General features: G+C 45.3%; 2 protein-coding genes across 3 annotated transcripts; both read right to left on the reverse strand.

Annotated features, from left to right (window-relative positions):
* Positions 1-564: 564 nt before the first annotated feature.
* Positions 565-3,034, reverse strand: LOC128723250 (mRNA-capping enzyme). Its single transcript, XM_053816969.1, has one exon. It carries the CDS (start codon positions 3,032-3,034, stop codon positions 1,235-1,237), a length of 1,800 nt encoding a protein of 599 aa, XP_053672944.1. The 3' UTR covers positions 565-1,234.
* A 1,404-nt stretch (positions 3,035-4,438) lies between these two features.
* LOC128727761 (ubiquitin-conjugating enzyme E2 W) lies at positions 4,439-26,781 on the reverse strand. Of its 2 annotated transcripts, none has more exons than XM_053821702.1 (6): positions 26,697-26,781; positions 6,909-7,000; positions 6,742-6,844; positions 6,580-6,665; positions 6,351-6,496; positions 4,439-6,257 (listed from the first exon to the last, which is right to left on the reverse strand). In XM_053821702.1, exons 1-6 carry the CDS (start codon positions 26,742-26,744, stop codon positions 6,244-6,246), a joined length of 489 nt encoding a protein of 162 aa, XP_053677677.1. In that variant the 5' UTR covers positions 26,745-26,781; the 3' UTR covers positions 4,439-6,243. The 2 variants fall into 2 exon arrangements, with proteins under 2 accessions (XP_053677677.1, XP_053677676.1); XM_053821701.1 differs by lacking the exon at positions 26,697-26,781 and adding an exon at positions 7,165-7,296.

Below are 26,781 nucleotides of genomic sequence, written 5' to 3' on the forward strand. Positions count from 1 at the left end.
TTTTTGGAAAATTTTCGGTTTTTCGGATTTTTTGAAATTTTTTGGAGATTTTTTTTCGGATCCGATCGACAAAAATGTAACCTCCTCGCTGGTATGCGCTCCTGTTACTTTTTTGGAAAATTTTCGGTTTTTCGGATTTTTTGAAATTTTTTGGAGATTTTTTTTCGGATCCGATCGACAAAAATGTGACCTCCTCGCTGGTATGCGCTCCTGTTACTTTTTTGGAAAATTTTCGAATCTTCGGTTTTTTGGAGATTTTTTTGGAGATTTTTTTTCGGATCCGATCGACAAAAATGTAACCTCCTCGCTGGTATGCGCTCCTGTTACTTTTTTGAAAAATTTTCGGTTTTTCGAGAGAATTTTCGGATTTTTTTTCGGATCCAATCGTAATAAAAAAATACTACCTCTCAGCTAGTATGTTCATCTAATACTTTGAATGAAAACGTTTCCTGCTTTTGAGAGATTTTCCAGAATTGTTCAAAGCATATTTTTCTCAGCACCACGAGGACGTACGAAGGAATAGGAGTTGGGTAGGAGAGAAAAAAACATAATCTTCAAGAGGCTTCGGGTTCTAACCCATTAACAGATGTCTTTCTTTATTATGTATCTGATTATTTAACCACTTTTTCGTTAATTATTCATTACGACCGCATACTTCGCGCGAACGAACGTTGAGTGTGTACGAATCTTCACGCAAATGATAATTTCCTTTCCAACGATACGTACAAAGGGATATGCATTCTCCGCTTCAATGCAAATCATGCACCAGCGCGCCGCTTTGCCGACATACTGCGCATTTCGTGGTGTTTCCGACTGCCTAGCTGTACAATACTATACACATTAGTGCCTGTCCAAAAACGAACAACCCGCCGGTACAGGACGATAAAAAGAAGATTCCCTGATTCCTACTCTAACGCGCAATCGTTTCCAACCAAACGATATATTGTTGCGGCGTAATTGATCATCATTGCCGGGGTAAGAAAATGGGACGTGTCACACGCGTATCAAAAGCAAACTCCTTGCTAATCGATAACACACATGTTGCCATCGGAGTAGCTTTAAAAAAAATTAAACTGATAATAGAAAGATCATAGCCTCGGCAGGCTAGCTCTTTCGTCGTCACCGTCGTACGCACCGTTTTTCACCGTCGTTCGGGAAAATCCTCGATCAGCTGTGTGTAATCAAACGCCGGTGTCCTATTTGCTCCAATCGTCCCTATCCCATTTCCGACAGTTCAATGAGAGTGCGGTGGTGGCATCAGTTCCGTATCGGAACGGAAACCCTCCTTATTTATCAGCGCCAGCAGGTGATCCTCGGTGACGGGATTACGGATGCTCTCCCACACGTTCGTCGCCGTCTCGTAGCTGTTCGGGAAGGATTTGTCCGTGCGTTCGCGCATCAGCACCCACGCGTTGCCGACGAACTTGCACTCGATGATTTTGGTGTGCAGCTTGCGCAGCTCCTTCGTCAGCTTGATTTCGGCGTAATGGTGCTCCATCCCACCGACGTACAGCAGCCCCTTCTTTAGATTCACGTGGCCCGGCTTTCGCTCGTCCGCGATCATCAGCCGGAAATCGATCGAGTTCATGTTGTGCGGTTTCCACTTGAGCACGTGCGGGCACACGCCCGATATGTACGGCTCGAGGGACGGCTGGAAGATGAGCCCGTCCGGTTCGTGGCCAAGACCCTCGGTGAACTTTGGCCCGAGCAGCGCCTTCGATTGCGTGATGTTCCAGAACTGTTTCAACCGCACGCCGAACGGCTCGCTATCCCGGTCAAGCATTCTCCTGTGTATGGCGTTCGTGCGTGCCTGAATCAGCTCCTGCTCAATCAGACCGAGTCGCTTCGGGAAGAACGGCAGCTTGCGCACGTCGCGGTTCTGGAAGCAGATCACGTCGTACACGAGAAAGCGAGGTACGTGCTTGTCCCGGTACTTGTCGATCACCATCTCGCCGTCGACGAGCGTGTCCGTGATGTGCTTGTTCGGGTCAGCTAGCGTAGGGAATCGGACACCTTGTACTTCAAACACGGAGTTGTCACGATCGAAGAAGTACACTTCACCCTCGCGCTGGATCAGCATCATGTAGCGCGTCCCGTCCGCCTTCCAGGACACCCGATACGGGAACTGCGTAAGGTAGCGGATGTTCCGGATATCCATAGACACTGGCTGAGCGCCTGGGAAGCCCTGCAGCGTAGTGCAACACATCGCCCGTACGCGGTCCTGTAACTTTACGATCAAGGACTCGTCCTTCACCAGCGTAACGTTAGGAACTCCTTCCATGAACACTGCGTTTGGATTGTACGAAAGTCGCTTACGTCGTTTCGGGGCTCCAGCTTTACTACCGTTCTCGCCATCCGCTTCCCCATCGATCGCAAGCCGTTTCGTAGCCTTGGCCGAGCCCTGTTCAATCGCGGCCGACGCTCCGTCACCGTCGTCGTACTCGAGACACCAAGCTGGCAGTTCCGGAGGTGGCGGGGCGTCCTCTTCGTCTCCGTAGCGACGGAACAGCTCCTTAATGTAGTCATCCTTGTAGATGCCGGGTGGACGGGACTTTGCGAATTCCATCAGAGCCGCATCAACGGACCAATCCAGGCGCTCGACCATGTACGATACGATCAAGAACCCCGTCCGGTTGAACCCGTGCGTACAGTGCACACCGATAGGATCGAGAGGATGCTCCAGGATAAACTCCTCCACGATTTCGATGAACGCTTTTGCCTGCTCGAGCGATGGCGTCTCACCGTGACCGCGGCACTGCAGCTTGATGTACCGGCTGCCGGAGTCTTCGATCTCGTGCTTGTCGTAGAACCGGGTCGTGTTGGTTAGATCGATCCAGAGGCCAATGCGCTGGTTGTGTCGTTTCATCAGATCGAACAGCATCGATGGCGTGAAGGTGCATTGCACGGGCATCTGGGACTGGAACTCACGCTTCAGTGGTGTCTTGAAAGCCAGAAAACGGTCCCCGATCAAATTGTTCGACTTCCGTGGACAGTGCAACCACCGATTGGGGATGGGTCCGGTTCCACGAGACATTATTGTTAGATGGGATGGGTTGCCTTTCCTCTCGGTCGAAATACCAACAGCCCCTGGCCTCGGTTAGCTGCGTCAGCAACGGAGTGTACACGGTATCCCTGTGTACGGGAAATCGTGTGGTTTTGGAATTCCTCGTACCCGGCCACCTATTACGAAGCCTGTAGGAGAAAAGAAAATTACTATTAAATCGGTGAATAGGATGCGCGATGACGATGGGCACTTACCACTAAAGAGCAGCAGGTTATTGCAATGGAACGTCACCACTGCTTGGTTGCAGCAGAAACAGGCTGCACTGCGCACATTATTTCGATACCACGGTAGGGGCTCGAAACAAAGAGCAATACACTGGAAAGATCAACGCTCGTTGTTCTTCGACTCGACGTTGAAACAAATTTCCCTGCGAAAGATAGTCGCGTTCCGAAGCACTTCGTGGCTAAATGGTTTCTATGCTTTTCTTTTTCGTTCCCCAAGCACTTCTTCTTCTTGGCTTCAGTTCGTTAAGATTATTGCACCCTGCAACAAGAGAGTCCAGCCATTTTTGGATCTGTACTTCGCAAATTCGAACGCCACAGCAAACACTCCACAGTTTGTAGGGAATAGAAATATGGTTTTTCAATTGGATTCTTGCTGAGAAAACTAACAAATCGACAACAGAAGAAATGACCAAAACAACTTCGCACACACACACACTTTGACACAACAAACGTCAAATTGGACGTGGGAAAATTGTATCTTTTCAACTATTATTTTAATGGTTTGTATTTATAATCTAGTTAGAGGTAGCAGCGATCGTAAAACTGAAATTGCATATATGATGAACAGTTGTTCATGCAGCCCAGGTTCTTACTTTTTAATGATGCTATTAAGTTACTTACTCATTATTAAATCAGCTGTAGCACAACGGGACTACAACCGCCTTCCTGGACAGATTACATGACATTAGTTAAAATGACCGTTTTTTGTAGTTTTAATCTATGCTTCTAAAATCAGGATGCATTTAAAATGATTCAAACATTTAAGATTTAATTGAATACAACATAAAAAAAGTTCATGCAATAACTGGCACGTGATTGCAAAATATATTTAGGAATATGTAAAACGTGCATAGCTTATTTTTCGCCCGTTATTTATTCCCAACTAGTGAACTTTTGATTTAAAGAAATTTGATGGCTTATCTACATATCTTAATCGTAAATTATCAAGTTAGTGCACTTTTACGTAGTGCATCAGCAGCAGCAATGAGTCAACTTTCGTCGATTGTTAGTAGGTATGCGCTGCTTAGGGTTTAACGGTATGGAATGGGAAGCAAACAACTTCGTCGTTAACGATTGATATGATTACTATTTTTACCCGGTCATCGGCAAAGTGTACCAAAAGAAATCGCATCCATTTTCAAGTTACATTTATTTTGAACATCTTTATTCTAAAGATTTTGTCGACTTGCTTCCTACGAAATAGCACGTGACGATCCAGTATCATCGATAGCCGCGCTTGCGTAACAGCATTGAGCAGAAGTGGCTTTCGCCATAGGTAAGAAATCGTTCCATTTCGGTCATAGCTGCTCTGCTTTACAGCACCCCCCCGGACAACCTGGACAACCACAGGACGCGCATAAGCCTCCTGGCACATGCTAATTTTTTGCTTTCGCGCTTATTATCACACCATCTCCGTTAGGTGTCCTAATCTTGTCGCCTCACACACTCATACTAAGTAAATTTCAATTCAACGCTACTATTACGCGCTCTGGTTTGTTACGTGCCAACTGTCTACTAGTGGAACTAGCTCAAGGAATGTTGCAGAATAATTTTGATATTTGGTGTATTTGTGTGTTTGCTCCTAGTCGTATTATCTAAGCTCCTTAGCTCTATAAACTTTATGTCGCCACGGCTTTGCAGCAGAATTTGATTCGCTTTGCGACGGGTTGCGACAAAACGCCTGCACTGAAATCAAATCTGAACACAATGATCGAAACGATTCCCATGCTTCTTGTTTTCTGTTCTATAGCTGTTGCTGCTGCGTTGATAATCATTCCTCGTGCGTTTGCTCAGCTAGCAGGAACAGCGCCTAACTAAAATGGTTGCCATTCTAGCGACCACGCAACTATACGCGAACTCAGCACCATGATCCGAGGCACACCTGAGAATCATGGTTGATTTCACCCAAGGGATTGCTTTTCTGTGCATCCATATACATATACATATATCGTTAAATATGTTGCCATTAATCCTAATTTTATTGACTGTTTGCTTTGCTTTCTATGCTATCAGCACTGCGGAAAAACTGTCGAACGAGATAAAGCGGAAGTGGGAAAATAATAAATTAAAAATACATACACGCATTCGGAGGAATTATATGCTAGCAAATACTACGGAGTAAAATAGGCTACATCTGATTGATTCGTTCCACTTTGCTAAGCCTACATGTGCTCGTACATTTCATATAAGATTAGTTTTTCCTCGCCGCCCATTTTTCCATTTCATATCACTTGTTTTTATTTTGTGTTGTTGTTTGTATTTTATTGGTGACCCCTAAGGCCAATAGAATTGTATCATTCGGTTGTGTAAAATTATAATTTATAGGTGGGAGCGCAACAAAGCATCTCTTGCGATAGGACGTATATATTTTGTTTTGTTTTTGTTGCAACGCTTCACAAATCTTGCAGCTGCTGATTTTTATAAGCTTAATTACGTTTTAAAACTAAATCGACATCGCTCGAAGGGGTTTAACCGTTCAGTTTGCCAGTGTAATCCGCCTTGAACGAAAAACATTCTTAAGGTAATTTGTTTTGTCAAAAAAAATACTATCAAAAATTTGTTTGGCGTCCATGCCTATGAGCAAACATGTTATTTGATACAATTTTGTAAACGAAATGAAAGATGTAAGCCGAATTCGAATGCTGAATTTTAAAGCACAAATATAAACATAATATGCAAGGGGCAATGTATGTATAATAAAAACCGGGCTTCGGCCATTTCTTTGAATTCGTTAACCCATTTCGATGCAGCTAGTACTGGAGTTGAATTACCTATAGTAGAATGTAACTCAAAATACCTACTACAAAACGCATTGTACAACTGTGTATACCGAACGAGCGTTAATTGCTTTGCGTTACTACTTCGTTGCGTTCAAAACGAAATGAGCTAGCTTGATTTTCTAATCAACTGCACTACCCTCGAAGCATTTGTTGGATGTTCGAAGCGTTTGAATTCCTATACGGAATCGTCTGAAATGATAAAAAAAAGAAACAGTTCTTATTCTCAGTATTCCTGTTGTGGACAATGTTGATTTCACTTCATAGAACACGTTTTACACCTACCGTGGTACCACCATTTAGTTTTCTTGGGATTTTTGTTACACGTCTTTACGTAAATGCCGTTGTCCGGCGGACGCCGCTTTTCTCGACAGCTGCTCAACATCGAGGATATACTAAGACATACGGACTGAACTGACAACGCAGGCGACCTGGAGAGTAGAAGGAATAGAAACACGTTATAATTGGTACCATTCGCGCTTAATGCATGTTTCGGGCATCGAAGCTAGCTTACCAGTCATCAGTTAGAATCGAAAGACAGATATGCCCATTCGAGTACACGTGCGGATGGATGGGAATATTTGAACCTATAAACGTTACCTAAAAAAAGGACACCGTACGAATGTTTAGAGCATTCTGAATCAGCATGTGCTACGCTTTTTTGCGAAATTATTACCTCTGGCGAATCAAACGGATACTTGTTGTTAAATTTAAATAACAATTGGAAGTGTTCACCCTCGTAAAGCGTTCCTTCCACGCCGTCGATGTTTATGATCCATCTAGAAGCAATGTTAGACCATTTTTAAGCTAAATATCATACAGATTGTACCATCCAAAACTTACTGCGTTAGGTTTTGACTAACACTATCTTCGTCAACGGACACCCCCGGGGGAGGTTCTTTGATTAAGGACATCAGCTCCTTCTGGAGGCGTTTCTGTAAGAATAATAAAAAACAATAGCGTCCATTAGAAAACAACATGGATTCGATCTGGGAGAAGGTTGTTTATGATTTAAAAAACACCCAAAAGTGTAGGAAGAAACATTTTTTTTCCGTATTTTATAACACATGCGAGGCTTATTCAGTTCGCACAAACTTGCCTCCCAGCGGCTATTGTCGAGGATCAGCTTTTTGTTATCCTTCGCTGCATCCTGTATGACGGTGGTGTTGGTCGTCGAAATCGTTTCCGATTTCGAGGGCTTCTCCTTTCGCATTCGCAGGCGATTAAACATTCTGGCTGTCCTTATTTACTGCCCGCTCGATTGTACAAATTATTTACCACTCAAGATCGTGAAAATTAAATTTAACGCTCGATTGTGCTGCACGTTGTTTAACGTTAAACTTTAAGTCAACTCTAGCGGTTTAATTATATTATCCAGATTCCTCCAGCCATAACGGGCTACTGGAGATGATGGAATCCCGTCTGTTCCGGGCTTTAATGTTCTGGGTATTTGCAGTTGTTGTTCTGATCATTCGAAGGAGCATTGATCGAATTTGGCGTTGGTTTATCTTGACGGATGTGAGATGCACAGCTTGCTGAAGGAATAGTATTTTTTTGAACATAAATGAAACGCTCTATTTTAAATATGCTGCAATAAGAAGCGCACTGAATTCGGTACTGGAGAATCTCGTGGTGGCAAGAAAGGCAATTTTGATGTTTAAAATAGCGTTTTGTTGTTGTTGCTGACTCGATGAATGTTCTATGATCTAGGATATTAAGCCCACATTTTTTATATTTCCAAAATACATGTTAAGCCCCATAAAATTTCTTTTATATTTATTGAATCCGGAAGTCATGACATAATGATTCATACACCTTTTGTTGTCTGCTATCATGTAGACAATTTTCATCTTCCAATCAGACGATAAAGGCGGAAGCTTTCTCCCCTTTTTTCCAGCAAACAAAGAAGATCGTTCATCTTATTTCCCAGCCGTAGCCAACTGACCGGCGGTTGGGTTCAAGTTTAGACAGTGGACAACAACAAAAAGCAACGTCCCTCACGCTCACACACACGTCTGGCTTTCCACAGTCAGCGAAATTGCGTCCCACAAATGAGATGATGGCAGATAATGTAGGGCAGCGGACAAAAGCCGGAAGAATAGCCGCGAATGACTGCCCCTAGTAAAAGTATCTCTGATCAATTCTGCGGCTCATCCTTTATGCTGTTAAAATTAAACCAAACTATCTTGTAGAACTGTAACACCTTCTTTATGCGCTTGATAGAAATACTAATAAGTTTCGCTCGTGATCGCTCGTAGCACTATGAACGTAGTCTAAATGCATGCATTTGCAAATGCAAATGCCAAACGGCATAGAGAGCTACAGGACAGTGGCAATCGGATAGAACACCATCATCGTGCCTACTCGAGTGAGTCACGGTTTTTCGCAATCGGTTCCAGTAACCGGTTTTCACTTCATCCAACCTCCATAGGGGGCCACAGCACCCCAACCGATCCATGGACACTGCTTGGCGTGATCGATGCAATGGCGTCGACCTCAGTGACCACTAAAATTTGTGCCGAAATATGACTGGGAACAAAAAAAAAAAACACCAACCAACCAATCAACCAACACGTGTCGGTGAGCAAACTCCGAACCAGCGAAATCGAAAGGGAAAAAGTGCATTCGCAAACGCAATTTTTGCAAACGAAGCCCATTGACGAGCTCACGCGCGCATGCACTTCTCATGCAATGGCGCTTTTGGGACACGCGTGCACACTGGATATTTGCAAGTCGTGGTCGCTTCTCGGAAGGGGTTGAGGGTTTCAAGTTGCAATGAACTTCACACGCATAAGGTTGCTCGCGGTCGCGGCTTAAGGATGGATGGACGAAAGAAACCGGGAGTGCACGCGTATGGATCGTGGTCAGGTAGAGCGATCGTTGCATCGAGGATGGGGTTTTCAAAGTGTGCTTAGTGTGTGCATTACCACGCCTCTACAAGTCCAGCAAGAAAATAAGCCCGTCTTGTGGAAGATCACTGTGTGGAATACCATGCAGGTTGAAGAGTGTGAGGATGCAAAACAAAGACCGGGTGGTAAATTCTCTTAGAAGCCTTTGTGCAGAACCATTGTGACCGCGCTGCACAACTCAAACTCATTGTTTAGAGTTCCATTGACTCTAAACGATTAATTGTTACAAGAAACATATGCTTATATACATTATCAAATATTGTTTCAATATCTTTTCTTAAAAAGAAAAGTCCTAAAACACGGCTTCATCCTTATATGTACAGATATACAATAAGCTGCTATAAAAAGCAAGGAAATCCATCAAAAACGTGTTGTTAAAACCATAAAGCATAGAAATAGTATGCTAAAATAATAATTACTTAGCAAGAAAGAGATAAACGACGCCTTACACCGGTGATAAATACGAAGGATCAATGGATGCAAATGCACCCAAAGCTGTTGACCATCGAAACTTCTCCACAGTACTGAAAGCACTTCGAATGCTCGACCACAATTTGTTTACTCAATTCATGCGTAAATCCTTCTGCTCGATGTTCCGTTGCGCTAACCAGCGGCGAGAGTAAACGAACGTAACCACGATCTAGCCCCACGATCAAGTCAACTAATAAACCAACGTTTTTATCGGCTGGTGAGCTCGATCGCAACGTCGGCGATCGTCGTTCGTTTTGAAACATGTACACAAAAAAATCCACTGGAGCTGGGATCGATTATCGTGGGGTGGTCTAATAAATGAGGTTATGTCAACATGAACCCGCGACCGGCACGTGCGTATGCTCAGATTCTAGAATCAATATTTGCATCACCGACTTCCCTTGAAGTTAATCAGCTCTCAACATGGTGGGCCCAAGTTTAAGGACAAAGACAAATTGCACCAAACGAGCCCAGCGACGTGCATAAAGAGCCGCACTTGGCCTAAAACCGCGCACCTTAGTGCAGCTGAGCAGTGTATTTAGGCGTAAACGTGTGCCGCCGCGTAGTGATTATTATTCAATTGGAAGGGAAAGCTGTAATTTCATATCGTACGCGTACGTAGTTTAATCGATCGAACGATGAATAATCTCGGTGCTCTAGATCTAGCAGATCGTTTAAATGTTCTAGAAAAGGGAATTCCTCGCGTCGGACGATGCAAGGGTCAGCGCTGACGTTAGTACGTTAGATAATCGTTATGACACCCCGGTGTCGTCGATCGTATTCTAATGTTCGAAGAGACGCCCAACGGAGGCATGCCGCGCACGTCGCGAATAAAGCGCTTTCTATCGCTGCCATCCACAATTATCGTGGCTGCTACACGCCTATTACAGTACCTCTACCTCTCTCGGTTATGTCAACGAAAGAGAGGATGTTGAATAATATTTCCATAACTGAACACAATCACTGATGCATTTTTAATTGAGGTGCATTTTTTTTATTCTATTGTTGACAGTATTTCTGGCAATCCCTTACGAAGGGTTTGATGGGGTTTAGACCTCACACATTGCTGTGCATTTTATCTCGTTTTCTTCCCTTGGTTTAGCAAAGGGTTACAGACAAGTTAAGCGCCAACAGCACGTGTAGCAAGGGAACAATGCGACTCCTGTTTAGCATCAAACATAACCAACTTATCCCATTCCGAGCGCACACGGTTATTTATTTACTTGCCCTCGCTTTCCGAAACGACTTGCAGCTGCAATTGCATCGCTACAGTCGGCGGCATCGAACGCTTCAAAAGGTGCACACAAATTTGCATGCCATTCGCCGGACCTTGAGTCTTTAGTTTTTGGACCATTTACCTAGCCATTTAGCACAAACAGACAAACCTGGTCCGAGCAGTCTGGATGCTGAGGCGCTACGTGCAAAGGCAGCTAAACCAGCCAGTGGAAATGCTTCAAATTCCTAGTGCGCGAAAGACCGTCACAATACTAACATTCATTCGGCACCAGAACCAGTATCATCGATTACTTCGATGAGATAACCTTTTCCAGATGGCGATTTGCTCGAGCTAGGTATGAAAGGAGGCCACTAAACATTGTTTGCAAAAACAATCTCATCATCCCCCATCAGCGCGAACTACTTACGGGATGATGTGCCTCCTATCGTCCTTGGTACGAGCTAAGTGATTTGAAGGCGACAACGGGTGGTACTGACACGTAAATTGAGATTATTCAAACATCCCACAATCACCACGATCGGTACCGGACAAGATGGGCCAAGGACAAGGATGAAATTGTATAATTTGATAGCGCGACTAGTTGCCTGTTCGCCATTACTCCAATGAGGAAACGAAATGTTTGGTAGAATCTTCATTAATATGGGTTCTTTCTTTCCTAGAAGCATGTCGGTTTCACATCAAAAACTGAAACATATTAACACTCGATGTTTCGATGACCTCACTTATTCGGGTTTAAGTCCCCACGGCTTGCGCATCAGCTGTTAAGCATGTTCGATTGTACCATCACGACAATCCCTCGGTGGCCTTCCATGGGCCTCTTAGTTTAGGCATCATAAAAGTCGCGGAAGGAAAACCGAACCCTTATGCAGCTGATAAACATATGTATGGTTTGTTCTTGATCACGCGATCTCATCGGACAGGCCGGGGGTCATGTTATTAACTACGATTTATGATCGGCCGGCGGACCTAGCGTTTGGCCAACCAACGGTATTATGAGTCGATCGTCGTAAGAGCTCCGACCATGCGCCAACGGCACATAATATGAGCGGTCGAATCTAACGCGAATGAAAACGATATGATTCTATTCCTTTGGTGGAGGTCTACCACATCGCGTGTGGCGCGTTGACAAATGGATGCCCAAGAAGCTAAGCATTTTCAACACATCCTAAAACAACCCCGAGACGCTGACGAGACAAAATTAAAGCAAAATTAAAACGAAATGTTTATCTACCGTGAATTGCTTAGAACGGGCGGTGGAAAAACCACGGGAGCTAAAATGATGTTTGATGCTGCAGAAAATCACACGTTTATTCCAGACGCGTCCTTCAAAAAGAAAATATTGTGCGTGTCTGATGATGATCAGCTAAGGGCGAGAGTGGAGGATGTAATAAAGCATACAAGTTTATCTGCTATAAGATGAGAGCGGAAAAAAGCGGAAGATGACCGTGACGGACAAATAACATGGAAGTGCCATTGAGCGGACGGAAAGCGGATTAACAGCTGCTTGTAATAAATATATTCGCAACGCGCTCTGGTGACACAAATGAAGCAGCAAAGCAGAGCGAATGAAATATCGGTTTAGTGTTCCCGTCGATGTTTTCGATTACAAATGGTTGCCGATTTAAGGATCGGGATGCTAAAGCGATTTTTTCGCTATCAAACAGCGTGCCGGGGTAGCGAAAACCAAACACCAATTTTTCAATGGCAACCGTTTTGAGTGGGTTTAGCAAAAAAAAAAAAGGCGTACCGCCAAAAGGAAACACTATTCAACACACGTTCTATCAGTTGGAATGAAATACCTTTCATATTTATCTTATTTTTCGTTCCACATCACACATCCACCCATGTAATTAATGTTCATCGTTTTCCAAGTGACTTTGAAAAACAGATAGTTCAAAGGCGAGTTAGCCTGTATTTCATCTCGTAAAAAGGCTTACAACAAAATATTGTGTAGAAAAATAGGAGAATTGCAGTTGTAAGAGCAAACAGCAACCGAAACAAAGCATCGTTTGCATATTGATCGCGATCGCGACTACTTTGGCAGAACATTAGCGACCAAAATGGCCATCGTTGTTGTGCGGTAGGTTATGAAATTCGCACAGAGAGATAATACAACATGAGATGCCAATATAGTAAAAGGCACCAGCATGTACGGTTTAAGCAGGCTGCAAAGTTTAAAAGGAAACAACACAGAGTAACGTACGCTCCTCAAGCGTTAGGGTTACAAGCCATGAAATGAAATGCCACTTGAGAGGCTGCTTAAACTATAATTCACCTCGGTGCTGCGTGAATGTCGCTGTCGTTTGTATCGAGCATGTGGAATTTATCCTCCGCACGGACGTTCATTTCAAGTTTAGAAAGCGTCGTGACTGCACGACTCGTGATAATGCTCGCAACTGAGAAGGCTCGGAGCTAGAACTAACCTATCTTATAACGCTCAAAGGGTGGTGTCATTTGCGTACGGAACACAAACCGGGAAATGTACTTAAACGTGTACCATCTTATCCTCGGAATTGACGCAACTACCCATCAGTGCGCAGAGGCGATGAAAATCCCGACCTGTCCCAAGGCGTTTCATGGCATTTCCATTTAGATGGGATTAAGATGGAAGCAAATTTTTTCATCTGTAAAATAATGGGATGCGAAATATATCCCTCATCTGACATCGTTGAAATAAGCATAGATAATAATAATAAATTATTAGTTGAATTTTTCCATAGATAATACAACATTAGTCATCGAAAAATCGAATATCTTCTTCGGGTTCAAGCATCTTTTGAATAGCTACTAACACCTCTATAGCATTTGCAAACATGTTCTTTTCAGTAAGAATGGCTTATTTCAACTCAAAAAACTTGTTCTTAGTACTTCCGAAAGAGGACTACTAATAGGGAAAACATACTTTGTAGTCCCTTTCGCAGCTGGCGTGGAGTAAACAATCACATTATTTTTTTCTCTCGTCCACGAGCGGAGGTTATTATGAGACTCCGCGATAGCATAACAATGCGGAACACGCCATTTGCTGTGGCCAAGAAAATGTCCCATGTGGTCAGTTTATTCAGCCCACCAGTCTCTCTATTAATAGCAACCTGGTATATGGTAGAATAATATGCCGAGAGCACGCACATTGGTCTGTCATCCGTAGCGATCGTCATAAGTAAATGATCCTATGACAGAAACGGCAAAGAAAGGATTTGGCATTTCAAAACCACCATATTGGCATTTCTACAATCATTAACTGGCGCGAGTCGTGAATCTGGGTTTGTGGCAAACATCTTCATCCTCTTGGCGCACTCTTAGATTAGTGACAGCCGTACCGACAGGTTCCAAGTGGGGCCAGGAACAAACCCCGGCGTCATACTTGAAAGCCAGTGGGGTACTGAGAGAAGATTAAGAATATCACCGCAGAAAATTCCTCTCAGCCCATTCTGTCAGCGAAAAAGATTTATTGGATTGTTCTAGAGCGAAAGGATGGCGTTGGCATAACCACACTAGGCAATAGTGACCTCTCAAGGAACACCAGGAAGCGGCAGGCTAACTGCCGTCAACTCAAACCGTACCACGTCTAAAAAAGCCAAAAGGACCAAGCCGACAGAAGCCATCAATGAATTGGCGATACGTGAACGCACGCTCCATACGTTCATTGTCGGTCCCATCTCTTCCCTTTCCAATCGATTCCAGATACGAGCTGACGAAATACCGGCTGATATATTGCCGCTTCATTGTGAGCGATATTCGCTATAACAAGCGCGAGATCTGCGAGGCGATGCAATTAAACGAAATTGAATATTCAATTCATTTTTGCACCCCATGCATTTGAGGAACGCGGCAAAGCTAGCGCTCATGAAGCGGTAGACGAAACGTTTATTAGGAGTCAAACACGTGTTCCGGGGGCACGCCAAAGTTAAAGCGAACGTTTGCACATTAGTTGAACCGATAACCTTCACCCGGAAGCCTTGCCGAGCGGTTCGATGCTCACAGCGAAGACTTTCACAACACGGTTGGATTGGGTTTTTATTTTACTTGTTTCCATTAGTGCACAAATTCTGTCGATCATCAGTGGGCGACGTTGAATTGCTAGTGATGTAAAAATTCATTCAAAAATCCCCAAACTGAATACTTGAATACCTATAAAATATGAGAATTTCATCAAATATATATTCAAGTATTACTAAAGCTAGAAGATTTCTTGCTCATCCACATGTGCATCCTTTTTCCGATAACTAAATAACATTGTCGACCCGTTGTCAAAATATTGTGTTACTGCTTTGAAAGAGTTGCATCAAAGCGATCCCAAACGGAGATTGAATGATCCCGATCCCGACGACGATGTCTACTCGATCAAACAAGATCAGTAGCCTTTCGTTCGCATAACGGCTGTCTGCAACCTTCATCCAAATGGCAACATATTCTAGACGAGGCAGTACTTCGCCCGAACGATGATGGAAACGATCTAGCTATCCATTGCTCTGGCTGGCTGATGATCTCTTTGGCCCCGCGAGCGAAACGTGCTTCCCAGAAGACCAGAATCGTTCCGGCAGCTAGCCAGTAAGTAAACATTGCACAGAGAAAATCATACCGATCGCGGTTGTTTCGCGACCTGATGGCGATTATTTATAGCTTTATGTTGCGAGAACCCAATACACGATGGCCCCAAATACACGGGCACGAGGGTACGTTTCGAAAAAGAATTTATTGAAGAGGATGTTGGACCAACCAGAGTCAACGTTCGACAGATATCCCACACCCCGGTAATGCATCTTTCACCGTAAGATGACGAGATGAGGGCTACAAAACGCAAGAGGGCAAAAAAAACCCATCAAACCTATTAAATCTTCCATCAAAAAAGCAACATAAAAAGCAAGCGTCGAAACATAAACCGAACCGTCGTCATTCATTTGATACGGCTCTGGCTTTCGGCACTCCAGAACTGCTCGTCTCGTGGGGGGAAAAGCCATTGCAACAAAGTGCTACAGAACCTCAATCACTAGGGAACCTTAATATCTCGGTTCGAGGCACATGGGTTGATCACTCGCGATCGTCATCGTGGCCACACAGCAACAGCATCTTCCAGTCTACATACGCGGGCATCGGCTGGTCCCGGCTGGTTGAGAAATTAACGCAATTAAACCCCATCCCATAATCCGACACTTTTGCGTTGGTGTGCCGTCGCAGGGTGTCGCGGGTCTCTCTCTCTCTGCGAGGTCGCAGACATTAAACTTTTCTTTGTCCGTACGATTCCCTCCAAAGAGCACCAGAGACGACTGAGTTTCGTGTTGTGCAGCGCGTGGAGAATGGATTTTCCGTGGGAAACGCGATGCATCACATGCTGACGAAACGCAGCCTAATCATGCGTTATGCACTCGTGAACTGCATTTGGGGCTCGATTTGATTGATGCCCTTCTTTTTATTGGCGTGAATTGTGGCGTTTCAATGCCGCTGAAAGTCCCTTTTCGCGTGGATTCGCACAACTCCCCCGGTTTCTTTGGTTCATTCGTTCTAATTTCATAACTTCTGCGCGATCGACACGCACGATAGGCGTGTATTAATTAGCGGGGTTTTTATTTCGTTCGGCAACACAAAGCCATTACAAATCTTATTAGCGAATCGTTTCATCAACTCAACAGCTCATCGACTCGAGGGGTGAAAGATTTTACAAACGGCCTCTCGAGACTGGCCACTCGACACCCAGATGCATCAATCCCACACATCATTATCAGCAACAATTTCAGAAACTATCCGCACGCGAACCACACTCCGAACTCCGCTACTCCAGAGGCTAATGAACCACTTGACTTAAGGCACAACTTTGCCCGTTTATTCGCGATCACTCCCTCGGGGTCTCGCCGTAAATTAGCGCATATTAAATTCGTTTGCGCAGCCCGCCACACCCGAGGATCGCTATCACAATCATCACAAATCTTTGGCGTGTGGGTTGGAAAGGGTTTTTATTCAGCCTTTTCACAGCCGCACAGCCCCTTCAGCGCGATTTCTCCGTCATTCGCGAACTCCAGTCTCCGGTCATTCCCGACGATGAAGGCGCGATTTCTGAAGATAATTGCACGCCACCAGCCGGTTGCCACTTGGACCACTTTGCAGAAACCGTTCGCTTTCGCGTGAAGAGCTACCCCACGGGTCACCCCCACGGTGGTTTGGGCCGTTTACGCGATTGATGACTAATAATAAAAAGAAGAAGGCAACCCCAACCATCGGGGAGTAGCATTTTTGCATCTTTCAGAAGAGCATCGAACCCGGGGACCCCATCGCTGTGCCGCAGAAAAGCCGCCACCATGGCGACTGTAAATGGTGGAAAATCGACCGTTTGGCCTTTAGCTCGGTTACGTTTAAAAAGTGTTCCAAAGGGGGATGAGAACCACCTAAATGAAGGGTGGTATCAAAAATATGCTCCACAACTACAGCAACGGCAACGCTTTACCGCCCCACGGCATCAATTTAGCTTTATGGATTCGCTCGATATTTTTACAAATCGTTGCGTGCCTGCTCGCCGCGCACAATCGACTGGAAGAACGTGGAACGTGTTGGGGGTCGTAAACATGCTGAAAACCTTTGGTCGTCCTAAAACGGTCCAGTGAAACCACGTGCACGAGATATCGAGATTCGATCGAGGTTTTGTAAGCGGGCAAACGTAAGAACAACAAACCCGAAAGCAGCTGTTAGAGACAAAAAAAAGCAAATATCCCAAAAAAGGTCGGCTTCTCTTTTGGTGAGTGTGGTGATTTTTTTTCTCCTGCCCTCATTTATGGAAACACCCGCCCGAGAAGAGGTTAATTGTAACCAATCACTTAATCACCCACCGATGTACGTTGGCTTCCGTCCAGGACGATGATGCCGCCGCCGGGCCGTGGTTTTGAGCTGTCAATTATTCTTGCAACAAAACAACGATGAAGAAAAAAAAACCACCATCCACCGGCGGGGGAGAGTGTGAGAGAAGCTGGCAAAACAAAAATAGATCTCAAGCCACCCCAGAAGTGGGCCGAAATGGGTGCAACATAAACTCTTGAACTAGCGCTAGCAGCTAGATGCCGGAACATGTGCGGAAATTGGAAAATACCCAGCTGTCAGCGAGGGTGATTGGCCGACCGGCGGAAAAGCGAGATAGAGCGTGAATGAACGAAGGGAAAAGCATTGAAGGAGGTCACGAAAAGTCACGCCAAAGCGACCGCCCTTGCCGTTTTTTTTTGTCCCCACCCAAACCACCTAAACACGGTCTGCGAAACCAAGCAACTAATCAGCCAATTAGTTGACTAAGTCACTTTCCATACCACTGCTGGCGGCGTGCGTCGAGTGTGGAAAGAATCCGCCAAGGAATCCATGCGCGCGTTATTACTACAATTTTTCTTTTCCCTTCTCACCCTTTGGTTCTGCCCTTACGCACCCCACCTACACACGCGTGCTACCATTACGTAAAAAAAAGGCGCCGGGGTGGAAAACAGCTCGTGATCGTGCTTTGCGCGGAAAAACGCATCGCCAACGAGCACGGGGAAAAGTTGCACGCGCACGTCCGATGGGAAAGTTGGAGCCGATTTTCCGCACATCGATTCGAACGAACGAAACCGGTGGTGGGTGTGAGTAAGCAATGGGAGGAGGAGGAGGGGGGGGGTTTTCAGGTTATTTTACCCATAGGTTGAGAGGTTTTCAACGCCAGTGATCTTGAAAGACGTTGCCCTCGCAATTCGAAACCGCGTGCCTGCGTGCCGTTGGGAATCGAGCATAGCTCACCCACGGTTTGGCAATCGTCCCTCGGATACTGGCGCGTTCTGCCTACCACACACTGGCAAGTCACACCTACACTCCCACGGACTGTGCTTCTCGGGAAAAATCCCACCGGGTATCGGACTGCCCGTGATCGTACCGTCGTAGGGAAGAAATTTCGATTCCGTGCCGCAGAAGCTAAACAAACGCGCAAGATCTGCCTTTCTGGTGCACCTTAATCGTGGTGTAACACTAAGTTTGGCAAGCGAATTGCAATCGTAAGCGCGGCTGACGGTTCTCGCAACATATTGCAACCGAGTGGGAGAGTTTTCCACCAAAAAATCGCACGATCACGGGCACGTTTGGTTGTGAGCGATCGGCAAATGCAACTGTAGTGCCGCCCTATTGCCAAGTGCGTAATTTATCGTCACCGCTCTGTTGCCAAGAACACGATTTGTGCCAACTGCGCTAAATGCACAAGAGAACGCATCTCCTAAGCGGCGAACACAACGGACGATCGCTTTACGTAAAAAAAGAAGGGACAAACGACAACACTTTAAACCCACGGATTCACTTCCTAGCCAACGACGACACGCGGAACGAATCAACCCCAACAACACACACACACACGCATGCACGAGACTGCTACCTCCCCGAAAGGCGGCATGTCATCGTCACCACCAATAAGGACACCATCGAACGGGTGGGTGGCTGAGTTCGTTGACAAAAGCGCGTTCTTTCTTACGGCTCCCAGGGCTTGAGACCTTCACCCACAAAACCCTATCGACTCGGGATCGCAATTAACCGCGCACAGTAGCGTGTGGGTTGAGGTGGGTAGCTTGCGACAGCTGGGAGGCATCCTTTCTCGGAGTGTTAGCTCTTGAAAGCATGCATTTTTTAGTCGGGCTGTTGACAGACAAAACAACGCCAGACAGCGGCACTTTTGCACTCTTCGTTTAGTGCTCTCTCGCATGGCAGCGAGTCTGACATTTCCTGTGTGAGAACGACAGCAAACGCGGGAAAAGGCATTTCTAATACATGCTGTCTTTAGTGCTCATCGTAACGCTTATGTTGTCAATGTTGCCTACCATCTTTAGCAACATCGTGCGCATGATTCATCCCAGTTCCATTAGGGAAACATATTCGACCTCACTGTGGTAGAAAGTGCGCTTTCAACAAAAAACAAAACGATTAAAGTACGGTAGAATTGCATCCCAGCCCCACGATGACCCCAATACATCATGTGCAGCCATAATCGATGCATTTCGCACCGAACCAAGGCATGCCGCCCCCAAGCGACTTCGAACGATGGGAAGTTCAAACGAACAGACCGGCGCAAACAAGCCCAGATGGCACGCTGCACCAACATAGACGGCAGCTGCAGGCTCGAATGCATCCCTACTGCAGCATGCTCTCGCGGGAACGATGGACAATGAAAAATGGCTGGCCAAAGAAAAGATGACAAGAGCTGGGGCCGCCCCATCGATGATGATGGAGGAAAGTTCAAGGCAAATGGCGAAAGGCGAGCGTGAAGGAAATTTCCTTTTTCCCATGATTGATCATCTGCTGGGGGTTTTGCGCCTTCAATGCGGGGAGTAGTGGGAAATGAGTAAATCCCAATACACGCGCTGAGTCTTATTTCACGTCAGAGACTCGCCATACGCAAACTTCACAGGAGCAGCAAAAAAAAAATTGCAAGTTCATGGTACCACAAATACTACCTTTTCAAAAAATGATCACATGATGCGATTACATTTAAATAAAACTTTTCAATTTTGTCCCTCACCCAAACGCTTTTAGGTTGATAAGGACTCTTCCTTATCACGGATACTACCCACTTATCAAGATCCGCAGTGTTCGACAGGTCAACGACCGACTGAACTGGCCTCCCATCGTGCAGAACACAACGGGAATTGTAATCGCGAGAGTCACGCTTTGTTTATCGTGTTTTCCAAAAATGAAACTCGCACACACAACCCTACACGCTGATTGTCACTGGAACAGCCTGCTAAAGAAGCCCGCTCGAGACAGGAAAAACAGTGGTAGTGGGCCCAAGTTGCCCCAAGATAAGCGCTCTAATTTCATACAAAAACAAACACTCTTCAAACGCAAGAACCCGCACCAGATGCCGCTCGAGCTAAAGTCGGCACCGCCTTGTTGCCCGTAGTTTGGAGCTTCTGTTTATGTAGTTTATGTCAGTTAGGGATTTTTGCCTACTTCTATGCCTCTGGCAGCGACAGTGGGAAGCAAATATATGTATCACTTTTCCGTTTATGATTGCGCGATCGTATTCGCTCGATAGCTGGAAATCTGCCTCGGGGCAACATCAACCGCTCGCAGACGATTCTAAGGCATTAGAGAGCCTGCTTTTCGTTCACGTTGGTCTTTTCCGTTTCTGCCCGCCACCCACAGCGATGCAGGCGATCCAGCGTTCCAGCCACACAAAGCAAACAAGTTTTCTTGCCACATATTGCTGCTCAGCTGGAGCGAAAAGATGCCAGACGTTTCCGTTTTGGCTTGTTTAGGATGGTGGCAAACGCATACGGTGTGCAACATTTGGTGTGGATTGGCATTCCTCCTGGAGCGAGCTTGGTGTGCGAGCTTGGTAAGGAAACGCACTGAAAGTCACATAAAGGAAACCTGCGAACGATGTCGTACGGGACAACCAAGAGACCTTCAGAGTTCGGCTATATCGCTGCTGTTGCAAGAAAGATTCGATTGCCGTCAAAATGGAGAATATCACTGGGGCCTTTACATTTGCAATTGATTTTCTTCTCTCTCTATCCTTTTTATACTAAAGAACCCATGTTTAAACCATCCATGGTTGATCGCAAGAACACGACACCACGGTGGATGCTCAAATTTAAATGCCAGACACGTGCCGGCGTTCGTCTAGTACGGAGCGTTTTCGTATTTGAATACCACAAAAAATTTGCATATATCACGTGTTTGAAAGGGAGAGCGCTGCTGACGCCTGCTGGGTGGTGTTGCACCTCCGGATCCTTCCCGATCGCCTAGCGCACGATCGACGCATAGTGAATTCGTAGATCGTTGCTTCACAGATTGCTACCTTTTTCGGTCAACCGCGGCGTTCCGCAGGATGGCACGCAAAAGTCGTAAAATACTTCCGGCAAGCGATCGCGAAGCGAGGAAACAAAATATCAGAACCGCCACCCGTTGGGGTGGCGTTTTTAAGTTCGATATGGAATGGAAGAAGCCGAAAAAATATGACAAACAAGAATGATAAATCCACATTTAGTGGTTTGGGTTTCGAAAAGGAAAATTGGAAAAGAAGATCTCAAGAGAACCAATCTAAGATTGTTAAAAGAAACGCTTATGATAAAAAAAATAGAAGAAACCCCAACAGGGGCGACGAAGCGCACTCGACTTGCCCGCCACCTAACGAGAGCCAGTACCGAATTTATAACGCTTTTCTTAATAAATTGCCAAGATGCTGCCCATACGTCGTGTCTCCCCTATCCGCCTGGTTGCCGACAAACCGCTAAAGATCAAGTTTCTGCTACGTTCTGCCTCCGACGATCGTATCGTCGTGCGTCCCAGCCAGCAAAGCAACCACGTTCACGAAACGCCGTAGAATACTTCTTCCTGATGCGATGACACACTTGGCGGCGAACGGTTCACACCGTTTTTCACGCGAGTTTAATTTCGGTTCTGGTTTTTCACAGGTTTCGCGAGACCGCGAACGTACCACTAACCGCAACACTTGGCCCCTGCGGAGCAACACCGAGTCGACGAGACGAGTTTTCGGGAGCCAAAACCGCACTTGTGCACACACTGAGAAGAAGGACGCGACGGGGATACCGAAGGACCGGATTTTCCAGCTGAGAGCAAGTGCGCCCCGTACACACAACTCGATATATTTATAAACAAAAAACCACACTAATCAGCGGCACCGACCAGATCTAATGGCGGCAGAGTGCGCTCTATCAGGAGAATTTCCGCGCAATCTAATGCCACTACGCCTGGCTAGATGGAAATCCTTGTTCCACGCAATGCCCACACACACACACACACTCGAAAGTGGCTTGCAGAAGGGGGTTTATTCTTCGCGCTTCTCTCGAACAAATGGCGGTTACTTTCGCGCGCGACAACAAACGATGCCCCCGCGGTACGCAAGCTGGCGTGCTGATCTCTTTGTCTCTTTGATACTACTCGCGCAAACCGCGGTCGCATTCGAACTGAGCTGTTAGCGTAAAGTGATCTAACAAAGTAGCTGCTGCTTTGGCCGCTCGCTCAGGGTGTGCTCTAGCGGTAGCGTAAGGGGGCACTCTAGCACCTTCCTTATCAGGACACTGATGAGTACTATACTGTACTCTGAAGAGTTTTTCCTGCTACACATGTAAAGTGTAAAATAATTTCCCGCTCAATTTAAGGGCACACAAAAAAGCGTTAGAAATTTAAACAAGATAAATAAATTCTACTCAATTGTTATCGAGGAAAAATAATTTTTGAAATTTTGTAATTGATATTGTTATTTATTTAAGGACGGGCTGGCCGTATTTAGATTTGAATAATTATTTGTGAGCTGAAAGGCATTTCCTCCCATCAGCGCTAAGAGCCTTATCCCGGGCTGACTCGGTTAATTTTTGAAATTTTGTATTACCAAGAAATAGTAGCAATATATCACATACGTGCATTTTCACCTTAGTAGACTACTCCCTAAGCGTGAACCCCCCGTAGATGATGAGTGAGAGTGAGCAAGCACGCGCTCATACTCACCCGGCTTAGTGAGATAGGCCACCTCACCGACAGTGAGTGTGAGAAAGAGAGTTCGTTCACTTTCAAGCGATAAAGAGCGTTGAAGGAAACGCAAAGAACGCATCTTAAAAAGGAACCATTTGACAAGAACCATTTTGACCATGACCATCGACATGATGCGTGGGTGTCGGTCAGTAATCAGCTAACGCATTCGTCCGTTGATAGCGTGTCACAATGGCCGGAAGGTGGGGATGTTGAACCCATCGTATCGTTCGTTCGTCCGCTAGAGCTTGTGGCGTCATGAAATCCGATCCAATTGATAGAAAAGGGTTTATTTATTTCGATTCACAACCCTTAGGCAACTGGTTGGAGCTGGTAACGATTCACGATGGGCTCGAATTTACGAAACCCAGTCCAAAAGGTCGTTCTGATCAATAAAGAAACGTGATTGATGATTTACGAAACATACGCAGTGCGTTTGCATGATAGTGCTCTTTGGGAAAGAGTAGACAGACAACTGAACAGACCGTTTCATTATTTGTTTCAGAATCATTGGCGGTTTTTTTTACAAACCACGTGCGTCGATTAACATGCCTAGGCCTTTGTCAATCTAAAAGTAATTAGTTCATATGGTTGGGATACTGTTCAGAAATGAATTTCAATTGCTTTTAAACAAGCAAGCGCATGTTAGAAAATTAAGCTGAAATTGAAATGGACCAACAGTTTTACAAGTACAGTACTTGTGATGAGAAATAAATTAATCGTTATTCGCATAACACACAAAGTTTCATCAGGCCAACAAAATTGGATGAACGTGGCTTGTTACAAGCTTGTTCACATAGGCCCATGTAATTTTTTTTACTGCTTATAACGCTTTTACCTATGTAATGATCGGTATCTGTTTACAAGCAGATTGATTGTTTACTGCAAGAATAATCTATTTTTCCAATTTGTGGCACCCATTCCAGACATTGAAGGAAGCGCTCCGAGGTAACATTGAAAAAAAAGGAAAATAAATAGCATTTTCTCGTGCTGATCCTCTATCCAAGACACGCGTACTTTGCATAGAAAACAGTATTTGAAAAAGTCTTTCGCACTGCATAATCCGCTGACGCACAAACAAAGAAACTGGTTGTTTGCAGGAGATATACGAGGATAACGACTGCCAAGCGGAAATGTCGTGAGAGTTGCAAGAGCGTCCGATCGGTGGGATATGAGTACGAAAGCTAGTCGTAATCGCTTCCTGGCAATGTTTGTCGTGTACTTAACGGCGCATATGAATCGTGTTTCTCTCGATCACCTTGGGCATGCGCATCAGTAACGGTCGTCCTCGATCGGATCGAAATGCATCGCACGTAAGGAGAGAGATCAGGGAAGCAGACGAAGCACATAATAAATGGATTGTAAGTTTTCAATAATCTTCAAGCAGCATCTCTCGCATTACTTTCCCTCACAACCAGCTAAAAGCAAAACTACACCAGCTGGCAAGCGAGACTCGCACGGTAGTTGAGCTGGATGCATTTAAGTGCAAAACCAACGAGCTTCCAAATATGCATGTGGAAAAATTGCGCAGATTTATGCACTTTTTGTCGTGGGGAAAATTTGTTTTGCTATTCGTTGATTCAATGCATAACTCACAGTGAAACAGTTATACGCAGTCTCATAGGCGGTCACATTTGAAATAGTGGCTCGAACCGACCACAGCAAATTCCTAAGCTCCCTCTCCGAGAGTGAAACCAACCGGCCGTTAGGCGTATTAATAAATCCATAAATAACGGTTGCTGTCAACTGACTATAAATTTCACTATCGGCAAAAAATGGCTGCAAAGCAACCCAAAGAAAATCGAAGTAGCGAAAAAAAGTGTTTTCCATACAAATCATTGCTCGGTGAACGAGACAGTGGGTAAAGAAAAAGATGAGCAAAATCCCCATTTAACTACAGATGGGGTTTTATTAGTTTTACGATGGATTTTCGTCGACCGAAAGCCGATTGGCTTATTATATATTTTGAAATTTATTCCAGCATTTCGAAGGATTAAAAAAAATGATAATATACTATAACGATAAAGATTGAATGCTTCCTAATTCCACAACCGTGTAATAAAAACAAATAACTTTCATTCAAAAAATCTGATTTATGAACCCATAAGATCTGGATTCACAACTACCGCGCTGCTCCAAATGTGCCATCTAAAGTGGACATCAAGGACTGTTTGGCTTTGGGAAGCTGTAAGTGAAAAACAAAATAGGCAATATTGATCCATTTGCTCAATCCATAAAGATACATCACGCATCAATCGCCACCCCCAAATAGTGCCCATGCTACCGGCAAAATACCGCATTCGGCAAAAGCTGGCAGCATCCAACCAACCCCCGGTTCGTCGTTCATTTGTCTACCGCGGCACAATCCGTGAGAGTCGAAGCGATCCGGTGGCGGGTAAGGAAGCGAGATCGAGGTGTATTTTGTTTACCCAAAATTTGACCTCATCGAGCGCCGCTTCGGTAAACATAAATACCCGACACTGATTTCAAACGAATTTTCCAGCCTTCTTCCGCCAGGCGTTAGACGATGGCGCACCGGTTACCGTGCCTCATGCTCAACACCCCCAAAAGATACCCAAAAGATGCTCGATTCTGTCTTGCGAGTTCGCGTCAATTACACGCCTCACTAAACTTCGACGCTAGTCCGTTGCTTGCGATATGATACACAGCCTTTTGTTTATCGGCATCGGCTGGCGAGACGAGAGGAGCAGGCACCAGTTTGAGTGTTGAAAGCAGCGAAGAGAATGTTTGGAGTTTCTTCACGTCACGCGGTGTTTATCAAAATGGATTTTAATTATTTATCGATTGGATTGGCGCTCTCGTGGTGGGTGTTAGGAGAATTTGAGTATACTTCCCTCGGTTTCGGTTTGGCCTATTGTGATAGTATCGGTGCAAAAGAGCTTCACGTATACAAGCTGCAAGATGAAATGTTGAACAATTCTCGGCTTATCACCTGCATCGGTTACGAGCACACCGTTTGTAGGGGGCAAACAGTGAGATGAGAATGTGTTGGCTACTGTAACCGCATTGCCGTGTGCTCTGTGTGCTCTGTGTGTTTCTAGTCGGGAGGCAATGTTGGACGAACTCAGAGTCAATGTGGCAATCACTACTATCGGTAGCGAGGCCACCACCAGCCTACAACAGATGGTGTGACGCACACGGCTATCGATCCTGGCAGCGGGCCAATAAACTGGGGATCGAAAAAGTCCAGCGTGTGACCTTGGGCCATATCGGCAGCTGGTGCCTTTAAAGATAACCCCACCAGATGATAACTGTTCGAAAATTGATAACATTGACTGGGAACCTCTGCAAGGATCCTTCGATAAATGCATTGAACCCGCAGCAGGAGGTCATGAGTCACATCTGCATGGGTCTCTGCACCACATTCACGCTTGGAGGAGTGATGTTTTGTCCTAATATAGTATATCTCAGCTTGCAATGCTATATCAATTTGTGCTAATGCTTGCTTGCACACCCATCGCCCGCCTGATGATAACCTGTACGTATCTATAATGATAAACAATAGCACGTTGCACTCACCTCGGACGGACTCATTGCCGTCTTTTTGGAGCAGTCAGCTTTGCTCATAGATTATGCACCATGCAGGATACGAACACGACACCGT

The sequence above is a fragment of the Anopheles nili genome, chromosome 3, assembly GCF_943737925.1.
Source record: "Anopheles nili chromosome 3, idAnoNiliSN_F5_01, whole genome shotgun sequence".
In the NCBI taxonomy this organism is placed as follows: domain Eukaryota; kingdom Metazoa; phylum Arthropoda; class Insecta; order Diptera; family Culicidae; genus Anopheles; species Anopheles nili.